Source organism: Alosa sapidissima, chromosome 13 (assembly GCF_018492685.1).
Source record: "Alosa sapidissima isolate fAloSap1 chromosome 13, fAloSap1.pri, whole genome shotgun sequence".
In the NCBI taxonomy this organism is placed as follows: Eukaryota; Metazoa; Chordata; class Actinopteri; order Clupeiformes; family Clupeidae; genus Alosa; species Alosa sapidissima.
Window position 1 is genome coordinate 21,387,243 of NC_055969.1, and position 11,022 is coordinate 21,398,264.

General features: G+C 42.3%; 1 protein-coding gene across 2 annotated transcripts; it reads right to left on the reverse strand.

The window, feature by feature from the left end:
- Nucleotides 1-4,341: 4,341 nt before the first annotated feature.
- On the reverse strand, nucleotides 4,342-8,529 carry nr2f1b (nuclear receptor subfamily 2, group F, member 1b). 2 transcript variants are annotated; one of them, XM_042059335.1, is made up of 3 exons: nucleotides 7,527-8,529; nucleotides 6,533-7,057; nucleotides 4,342-5,475 (listed from the first exon to the last, which is right to left on the reverse strand). In XM_042059335.1, the coding sequence occupies exons 1-3, from the start codon at nucleotides 7,942-7,944 to the stop codon at nucleotides 5,201-5,203; spliced, it is 1,218 nt and encodes a 405-aa protein (XP_041915269.1). In that variant the 5' UTR covers nucleotides 7,945-8,529; the 3' UTR covers nucleotides 4,342-5,200. The 2 variants fall into 2 exon arrangements, with proteins under 2 accessions (XP_041915269.1, XP_041915268.1); XM_042059334.1 differs by having other exon boundaries at nucleotides 6,533-7,060.
- Between the last annotated feature and the right edge of the window lie 2,493 nt (nucleotides 8,530-11,022).

Below are 11,022 nucleotides of genomic sequence, written 5' to 3' on the forward strand. Positions count from 1 at the left end.
TGTGTGTGTGAGCTGGTGTAAGCTCAGTCCCTGATCTCTGTGAGTGTAGAGGGGTCACCACCAACCCGTGTGTGGTGTCACAGCCCTGTCAGGAAACCGCCTGAGGACTGCCAGAGTTCGCGATCCACCTAAGGGAGGTGTCCTCCACCCCCCAACAACCCCTCCACCACACACACACACACACACACACACACACACACCACCTTACCTCTCCAGCTCACTGAGGCTGAGCTGCTGTGCTGCAACACTCACGAGATGAAAGCAAGTGATTGGGGGGGAGGAGTAGAGGATGGGGGGGGGGGGGTCACTAACCTTCCACAGGGCAGCCATGGCCAGAAGTTCAAACTGTCAAGCACATAGACAAACACAAAAGACAGGCTGCCTGGGTTACTTCAGCCTGTCATCCCAATTGGGAAAAGTAGCCTTGCATTTTTGGAATAATATCCCCCCCAAAATATCTGTAAAATGCTGAAATGCCAAAGGGTCATTTTTTTTTTACTAAATCAACAGAAACTTTGTAATGGCTAAAATAAAACTATTTTTTTAATTGCACAAGGATACTGTATGTGCCATGCTTCTTCTATCTGACAGTTAATTATGAATTAAAGCTCTAAACGAGTGTTTACATAACAAACTAAAACTATTTGGATGTCTTGCAGCTTAATATTCCCGAAACTTACGCACCGCAAGATATTTGATACGTTTATGCTATGTCATCTCACGGACGTTTGCACGCAAGATATGACTGTAAAGTTATTATATATATATATATATATATATATATATATATATATATATTATATAATATATATATATATATATATATATATATATATATATATATATATATATATATATATATATAAAATATTGTGGATAAGAGTCACAATCTTCAAAATGTTGCCTATTTCTTCAAAAATGAAAATGGCAATAGACATAGACACAGATGAGGAAAAAAATAAATAAATACGTAGCCCACAATAAGCATAATAATAATAATAATCATCATAATAGCCTACTAGCCTAGGCTACTAATAATAATCATTTCCATGAGCTAAAAAATTACACATGTAACATTGTGACAACATACAATCCTAAGTAGAAGCTTCAAAGCATAAGCCTCGTTCTCATTTAACACTTTTACTAAGTCAGTTCCAATCTAATCATTGCGAAATATTTTATGACTAGACAGTGAGTGCGATAAGCCCTTTCTGAGCACGTGGAAAAAGAACGCGTCCACGAGATTTTTAGAAACTCGTCAACAGGTTTTCTGGACTTTTTTGTGCTATTTTTCATTTCTGTTGTTGTTTAACTTGCCCATTTCATCTTCGTTACAAGCCTGTGTCATGGGTCGGTCAATAACAACTTTACCCGGCCTCCAAACACTTAGTTGGTTTGAAGCTCTCGAATAAAAAAAACCTTAAACAACTGTATCAGTGTAGCCACGCAGACCAGTATTAAGTCACAAACAGCTGCCGTTGTTAAATTATATTTATTTTTTTAATTTTAGAGTAAAATATTGCGAGCGATTTTTAAAATGTGATTCAAAGTAAAACGCCAACACACACACACACACACACACGCGCGCACGCGCGCGCGCACACACACACACACACACACAATGTAGGCCTATGTATTTAATTTATCTCCTCGTCGTTAGTTTCGTGTAAGCGCCACGATGGTACCATGGACAGCGCTTTTCTCAAACCTCCAACACGTATAACAGGTAGACATTTCAGTAAACAAAAAAAAATAATTCTGTTATGAAACAGCATTTATGACACCATGAGGATTTACAGCAACAATATTAATTGTTTTTTATATATATATATATATATATATATATATCAGCCTCGCTGTCACCACAGTGTTCACATGTTTACCTGCATTGCTTTATGTCTATTTTCTTTCTTTTGTGACACTACTGTGTTATCTGTAACACTGGCTTTGGCAACACTGTATCCAAACAGTCATGCTAATAAAGCTCCTTTGAATTTGAATTTGAGTCTACACTATTAATCTCCATAAAACAACAATTTAATTATGACTCAAAGATAGCATTTTTATATTGGTTATATTGTAACTTAATTAAGCTATGAAAATGTTGTTTCATGCCATGCCAATCACAAACCCAATGCTCCACCACTATCCTTCAACAGCAAAAGGTTTCCAGCATACTTAATCTTCTTTTCAGAGGCAAAATAATACTTTTTATTTTATTTTCGGTCCATGTTGTGTGATTAATGGTGAAATATTAATATGACTGAAAGTTCCTTTACAAACCTGTGTGTGTGTGTGTGTGTGTGTGTGTGTGTGTGTGTGTGTGTGTGTGTGTGTGTGTGTGTGAGAGAGAGAGTGTGTGTGTGAGTGGTTGCAAAGAGAGGCTGTTAAATATCCTGTGTTACAGAGTATATCACAAACTAACATAAGCCACTTACTTTTAATTAAATTGTGATAGTTGATTGGCAGTCAGTAGTCATTTGACAGGCCAGAGTTCATTTGATATATTATAATTTGTCTTATTCTGGTCTCTGTAATAATGTAGCAAAGCATATTACAAGGTCTAACATAATGCACTAAAATGTTAAATCAGCTAACTATTATCATGTGGTTTTCTCAGAAAAGTGACAGTGTTCATTTGTCATTCAGGCCAGCATGTAGGAATTATCATCCAAAATAATTCCTAAATAATTACGAAAGGCTCATGTTTTATGTACTCTTGACGGCGCAGTGAGACTGGACCATCAGGAAGCACTTTCCCTCTCAGTTCAGTTCACATTCAGACATCAGAATGGTCAAAGCGAGTGGTTGGTCAGCCAGCTATTGTTTCTCTTTGTAGCCAATAAAGACCCCCCCCCCCCCCCCTCCACACACACACACACACACACACACACACACACACACACACACACACACACTTACAGAGGTACACATACACACTTACTCACTTTCTCTCTCTTTCTCTCTCTCTCTCTCTCTCTCTCATACATACATACACGCACACACACTCACACACAGACACACACAATCACACACTTGCGTGTGCACCACACACACACTTGTTCATACACATTCACATACTACAAACCCACAAACACATATTCACACACAACACACACCACACCACACACACACACACACACACATAGACGTTGTCCTCCTTTCTCTTGCTCTTAACCCCCCCCCCCCCCCCCCACCACCAACCCCACTCTGCTCTGTTCCTTCCAGCAGAGAGGGGCCAAGCACCCACACCAACAGCCTTCCTCACCACACGGTCAATCTGAGCAATGCAATGTAGCCCAGAGACCACATCAGCAGCTAAAACATATTCAATCGTCACTCCGGCTAAAGTGATTCTGATTAAGACATATGCATGTGAGGAATAGCCCTTGAAAAGACAGCCGTCTCTTTTTTGGGGAGGGGTGGGGGGTGGTAAGGGCAGTGGCTGAAAGTTTTGACTCGTGACTAGAATCCCTGAGAGACGTGCATATTTTAAACCAACAAAGCCGACACAGGGGGAGTTAAAGCACAGGGGGGGTAGAGAGTGACTGACAAACTAATAGCCATTGCTGAGGCTTTGGACCAGGAGCTCTACGGCCTCAGAAACACACACACACACACACACACTCTCTCTCTCTCTCTCTCTCTCTCTCTCTCTCTCTCTCTGTGTGTCCACTGCTCAAATTAAAACCATTTCAACTGACTCTGGATGTGGTGCCGCCAACTCATAGCCCAATTACAGAACTTCCCACATTTATTCTCATATAATTACAGGAAGAAACTCATTCAGTCACACAACCAGGCCAGTGTTAGATGGCGTGAGCGTTGTGCATGGTGCCAGACACTTAAGTGGACACAGGGTCTCATATCTGCACTTTTTTGTTTTTTTTTGCATCACTGATGCTTTCCAAGACTGACACCAGGGCATAGCTTGTCCTACTTGACAGTGATCCTAAGGAAGACTCTGTGTGACAGAGAAGGCAACAAAACCTCCAAAGATCAAACAACAGATGACTGCCATATTGTGATCATGGCTCAAGGCCTTATTGTGATTACTCTTATTAATTTAACAAGATTTTTTCTTCGAATAAGACCACAGAAAGAACACGGCGGTTTCACCCGCTCCCACTGGTAGCCGTTAATGACAGATTAAAGTACTACTAAACAAACTCTACACTGCACTTGCAGGAGACTCAGCTAGTCATAGGAAACCCCTATGGGACCCACACAAAGGGGTTCAGTAGTTCATCTATCTAAAAGATGAAACCAAGCATGGACCGCAACTCAATGACACATGAAACATCAAATGGACCCAAAAATGTGTTTAATCAAATGTTGTTCTGTACATCAAGCCATTGCACCTCCTCTCATTGAGCCCAATTCAATCAATCAGTGGCAATGAATTAATTGCAGGACCACATCTTTACAATTCAGGCACATAGCACTGTACATCGCTGAACCACATATTATTGCAAACAGGAGTTAGCTGTAAGAAGATATCAAACATAAACAGATTGTAAAACAAAAAAGGTTAATTGAAAAGACACTGCAAACAGCTGTTACAAGTGTCACTGTGGGTAGTCCTTCACAAGATTTAAATACCCAAGGGGAGTTATCACTGAACAAACATCTAAGCAAGGAAATAAATATACAAATAGTGACAAATAAATACATTTATGAATCCATTGTCCTCGCCTGTACATATTAATGAGGTAAGTCTGGAGTTGCATTTTCAAAGCATTAGTTCCGATCAAGTACTATTTTCAAGCGCGCACAGTTTGTATAACATTTTTGCTTGTATTTCAAAAAGTTTCGTTTGAAACAGTTTTTATTTATTTAACGTATGAAACAAATAATTAGACTACATTAAAACATGTGTACAACAAATAATCGTTTTTTAAAAGACACGGACGAAGGACATTTTAACGATTGACATTTCTTTCATTTCGAATCTTGAATCTTTTGCACGTTTTTTATTAAACTTTGTACAAAAAAGAAAGTGAACATAACTGTATTCATCATTCCACGCTAAAAAAAAACAAGTGCTTGTGTAAATTAAGGTAGACTTCGGCAAAAGTCAAGTTCTTTTGTGTACACAATTAATCCACGAGAAAGCGGCAAAAAATATTGTTATATCGGATGTTGCCTTATCACCGGCTTACAGTCAGTTTTCATAATTTATAGTCCACTCTGGTAAGTGTCACTGCATGGACATATACGGCCAACTGAAACTACTTCCAGAAAGCAGCATATCTCGGATAAGCGTCTCGATAGGTGTTTTACCTACCAATCGGACAAAGAAGAGTTGCTCGATGACTGACGAGGACACCATGCGCAGGGCGGGAAGACGCAGTAAAAGTTTACCAAAGCGCGTGGGCTGATTGGGGTACTGGCTCCTCACGTACTCTTCCAGCGCGCACTGTGACTTCTCCTGGAGCCCCTCGATGTGGGCAACATCCGACAGGCCGCAGGCATCTGTGCATAACCAGGAGAGAAGGACACGTGTTTAACTGGCCATAGGTCTCAATCTTCACAGAAAGCCTAAGCACAGGTCAAACATATAACAAACCTATAAAACCGGTGATTCATACAGTTAAAATAGAAATACAATACAAAAGAATACAATAGAAATCTAGGCTATACAATACAATGATTGTATGAATGAATGTTTGCATGACTGCATGAATGAATGAATCGATGACTATACAAATGTAACGTTTTTTAAGTCACTGATTATAAAGTTTTGCCGTTTATATAGGACTGTGTAAATATTTTAATGAGCTAAACGTCAGTGCAGAAAATAAATGTGTTCATAAATGTATTTTGATGCCTCATAATTATCCTGATTTTAAAGTTTATATCCACAGTAATATCCTCAATTTAAAATATGAATACACTCTTTCATTTTTCGCTAAAGAGTAAACACCATACTAAAACAAAACATGTCAAATGTATTATTATTAACAATAATAATAATAGCAGTGTTATTATTGCTATTATTATTACATTAAAATATATTTGAAAAAAACAAAAAAACAATTGTGCTGTCGATACAAAAGTATGTAACAGAGAAATCAGAAATATTTCCACGACAGCGCTTCAGTAGAGGCCACATGCGCAGGCGATACTGTTAGCAGGTGACATTGGAACGGCAGGCCATCTGAGGCCGACTAACTTATTACATTAGGGTCAGTTAGGTCACCGCCTCTCTCGATATATAACAGTGTTGATTTGGAGAATGATTTAAACAAGAACTGGGCCACAGGATCTCCAGAGAGCCACAGGATAAGATGTTTATGAGTCATGGGCCCTACATATAGGCTATCCCTGCAGTAGCCTACTCATCATCACGACTGTCTGATGGTCAGTGTGGGGTGTTTGAGTAGCTAAATGACGTCCGATTAATAACAAATCACCGTAATAATGACTCAGGACTATTTACTGTTGCGCACATGTTTTAAAAAAGCCATTCTCTAGCCATTCATTCATTCACACGAAGAAGACTGGGTTCTTCGGCCATGTTTATTTTTACCTGACGTGAAGAGCACAATGGCTTTGGCACAGCTGAACTCGGCCGCGTCCACGTGAAGGGCCTTCAGCTTCTCCACCTGCTCCTGGAAGAATCTGATGTGGTCCATGAAGGCCACGACTCGGTCCGCGGACATGGGCGAGGCGTGGAGTCCAGCAGCGGCCAGGAGCGGGGCCACGTGTAGCGGCATGGCGCACTGCGCCGCGTTCAGCACGAACAGCTCGCTCCATGTCAGTCTCAACAGGGACACCTGGTCCGTTATCTGCAGGTCCGGGAAGAAGGGAATGTTCCGGGCCCACTCCACGGCGCTGAAGAGCAGACGGGCCGCCAGCTCGCAGATGTTCTCGATTCCCATGATGTTACCGGGCTGCATGCACTGGTTCCCATATCGGGAGGTCGGGTAAGGCTCGGCGCGGAGAAGAAGGGATATGTATCCGGACAAATAGCAGTGGCCGTTCAGGGGGTCACCGTTGGTCAGCGCGTAGTGGCCATGACTGGGTTGGGTTGGAGGCACTCTGCCTCTCTGAACCGCTGACAAAGACAGAGAGAGAGAGGAGGAAATGTACATCCATCGCCGCTGTCACATCCCACACACTCAAATTACAAAGTGGAGTGTTTACGCAACAACATCAAAGAGCTGCTTATGGAGCCTATCAGTTAATGTTACAAGGACACGCACACACACACACACACACAGTCATATCTATTCACAGATGGAAATTAGGCTACACAGAACAGCATTTTTTATATGTAAGATTAACCTGCAATTGATCATACAGAAGTGAAAATTATTTTTGACCCACATCTCATATATTAAAACGAAGATGTGTAAGTGTGTCTATTTACACAAAATCTAATCTATCTAATCTATCTGCAAATAACACAATGAATAAACTGAAACACACACTTAAACTTTGTCGTTGGCATCCTATATACATTTGTGAATGCAGATTTAAGAGAATATTTGTGAAAGGAGAATTATAAGGCGTATAATCACCTTCCCGTCTCATGCCAACTTTTAAGCATTTCTTCAGCCGGCAGTATTGGCACTGGTTCCGATGGTGCTGGTCCACAGGGCAGCTTCTGTTGGCCCGGCACGTATAGGTCAAGTTTCTGCGCACACTCCTTTTGAAGAAACTTTTGCATCCCTCGCACGTAAACTGGCCGTAGTGCTTTCCGCTGGATTTGTCTCCACACACCGTGCATTCAATATGAGCTTGCCCAGAACTTGGGCCTGAGAGCTTGTCCTCGGCGGCCCCTGGAGTTGATGGGGGTCCAGTTTGCGGGGTGAGTGGTGCTGCCGAGGCCGGCAGACGGGTGTCTCTCATCGGCGGGGCGAGCGGGTTATGGCCGCCCAGGGTCCCCCCCACTCCGTCGTCCTGTGGATCTCTCCACACACTCACTACCATTGCCATGACGCGGTCTAACGTGAACTGGACTCTCCGGTAATTTCAGCCGGTTTAAGTGATTCAGAATAGATAAGATATGACAGTGAGATCGAACACAATACAACGGCGGCGGTCAAAACCAGCTAAAGGCCAATGCAAATCGCTGTCCGGCCATCCAGGGGATCGATCAAAGGTAGACACAGGGATACCTTGTAGGATAGACGAGAGCCAGAAAACATTACAATCAATGAGACGTTTCACATAGGAAAACTCCTGCAAAACTCCAGGCAAGGCGCGGTCGCCCCTAGTCAAAGGCAGAAAAATGCGGACAAAAATTCCATGTCTTCTTCACACTCCCATGTAGAGGGATCGATGGGGACTCTGTGGTCGGTTGCTAGCTACCACCTCCCAGGCACGAGAGACTGAGATGCAAAGAAGGGACAGTCTATCTGTAGGAACATGTTCAAAAGTCTTGCTTTTCCTTGTCGGTGTATCCTCGTTTCGGGTATCCGTGCAAAAGTCCTTGGAGAGCGAACTTTGACATAACCGACGGCGAAGACTGTTTGAATAGCGATAGCCGCACCTTCGACTGTGGCTCTCGCAGACGCCCAGTAGGAGGGCTACTGGTCCGCTCCACGGGAACTGCGCCGTGCCAGGTAGTGAGAGAAATGGGGGAGGCACCAAGCAGCACATGCGCCCCTTTTGATTGGCTACACGACCCACCACATGTTCCAGAGAGTCAGACACGGGGCACCCATCACCAAGCGCGTTTAGTTCACTTATCCATGCTGCGTAATGTCTAGGGTCGTTTTTCTTTATCTTCTTTACGCAAGGAACGACAGATCCCTTTAGTGGTGATGAAGACAGTCACATGAGTAGCCGGAGATTGTAATTTGTCAACTGCATACGATCACGAAAGCATATAAAACCAACCAGCCAACCGTTTATCTCAGTGGAAGTCATATTTACATATAGCAATTATCACATCAATAAATCCATTTTAAATCGTACATTTTCTAATTATCATCAACATAATTGTCCATGAGTCGTTAATTCATAATTCTTCCAATTTAATATAATTTGTTAATATATACCTACCTCGTATCAACAACGTAATTTATTCTTCATTGGATGTGGGGCAATGTATAGCCAGAAATGGACGGCTAGGGCTGCCATCTAGTGTAGATGTACAAGGACATTTCGGCACTCGAGTAATATTTGCGCTAGCACAATGAGACATAGTATTTCCAAACGCAACAAGTCCACATAATTCGTTTTCTTTTCATTTTAAAACCCAAGTACTTGCTATTGCAATTTGTCCCCATTTAAATGAGGGGGGGAACCATTGTGAGAGTTCTTTAGTGAGATTCTCGGAGGGGAGAAAAGAGGGGTTCTGTGATAATGATGGCAAGGATCTGGGGCTGGAGAAAAATCTCATATTTAATTCAGTGAGTGCAGAGGTCAGAGCGGGCTTTGAATGGCAGCCTGATCCCACAGACCCCCAGTCTCAAAACGGGACCATGTGACTGGCCCTGATGTGGCGCTGATTGGCCTGACGTGGGCCGCGTCTCAGCCGGACCCGGGCCAGCTCTGACTCAGCTTTTGCGAAAACCAGTGTGGAAGACCAAGTGCTGTACGTGTTGCCTGAGAACAAGATGCAGAGCCACACTTTTAATGAGTTTTAAAAGAAACCAGCTGCAAGCACAGACAACAACAGACACAGCTATGAGGGGGAACCAGTGTGCACAGACAACAACAGACACAGCTATGAGGGGGAACCAGTGTGCACATGACAACGACAGACACAGCTATGAAAGGGAACCAGTGAGCACAGACAACGACAGACACAGCTATGAAAGGGAACCAGTGAGCACAGACAACAACAGACACAGCTATAGACAGTAACCAGAGGGCAATGACAGACACAGCTATAGAGGGGAACCAGCAAGCACTGACAACGACAGACACAGCTATAGACGGTAACCAGTGAGCACAGGCACGGCTATAGAGGTCAGAGGTGAAAGGTTACCGAGAGCAATCCTCAGTGTTCACCCCAACCCCTGCTCATAACCCTGGATGTAAAAGCATAATTAAAGCCCAAATTCCAAAGGACGCCTATATCAGAGGCTAATATAGCTTCATATGCAGTATGTTGGAGGGGGTGCTGTTACAATATTATTGTTTCTTTGGGAGGAGGCAGCTTCAAGTATATTACTGTAACATTACACAGCAGAGTTTCGAGTCTCAGAAGGTTCGTCCTATGAGGAAGAGAGAGAGAGAGAGAGAGACTATTAAATATGATTGTCAAAAATGAAAGAGAGAGAGGAAGTATGATTGTCTAAATAAAGGAGAGAGAAAGAGAGAGAGAGTATTCAACATAATTGTCTAAATAAAGGAGAAAGAGAGAGAGCGAGTATTCAACATGTTGTCTAAATAAAGGAGAGAGAAAGAGAGAGAGAGTATTCAACATGATTGTCTAGATGAAGAAGAGAGTATTCAACATGATTGTCTATTGTCTAATGTTTAGACGGAAACAATCTGAAGAGAAAATGCAAAAGTGGCGTTGCGTTCTCACTTATTCCGCATTTAGACAAGCATTTTTTGGGGGAAATCTGTGTGCATACGGTGAGTCACCATGAGCAGATCGGAGCAGACTTTCGCGTTTTTACCCGACCCCGGAACGTGACGGTTGGCGGTTTTTAAGATTTCCACTCTGAAGGTTGGTTTCACTTTTTTTGCGTTTCTAAGCCCCGTCTAAACGAAAAGGCACATCTGATAAAATATTTTGTCGTTTTCAGCCGCAAGCGTTGTCATGTAAACAGGGCCTAAATGAAGGAGAGAGAGAGTGAGAGAGAGAGAGTATTCAACATGATTGTATAAATGAAGGAGAGAGAAAGAGAGAGAGATTATTCAACATGATTGTATAAATGAAGGAGAGAGAAAGAGAGAGATTATTCAACATGATTGTATAAATGAAGGAGAGAGTATTCAACATGATTGTCTAAATGAAGGAGAGAGAAAGAGAGAGAGATTATTCAACATGATTGTATAAATGAAGGAGAGAGAAAGAGAGAGATTATTCAACATGATTGTATAAATGAAGGA

What these genes read in the sequence shown, in the direction of transcription:
- nr2f1b (XM_042059334.1), bottom strand. Translation starts at nt 7,944, where the DNA reads ATGGCAATGGTAGTGAGTGTGTGGAGAGATCCACAGGACGACGGAGTG. An exon ending in AGTTGGCATGAGACGGGAAG is followed by an intron (nt 7,061 to 7,526) that starts GTGATTATACGC and finishes TGTCTTTGTCAG; the next exon opens with CGGTTCAGAGAGGCAGAGTG. An exon ending in CATTGTGCTCTTCACGTCAG is followed by an intron (nt 5,476 to 6,532) that starts GTAAAAATAAAC and finishes GGTTATGCACAG; the next exon opens with ATGCCTGCGGCCTGTCGGAT.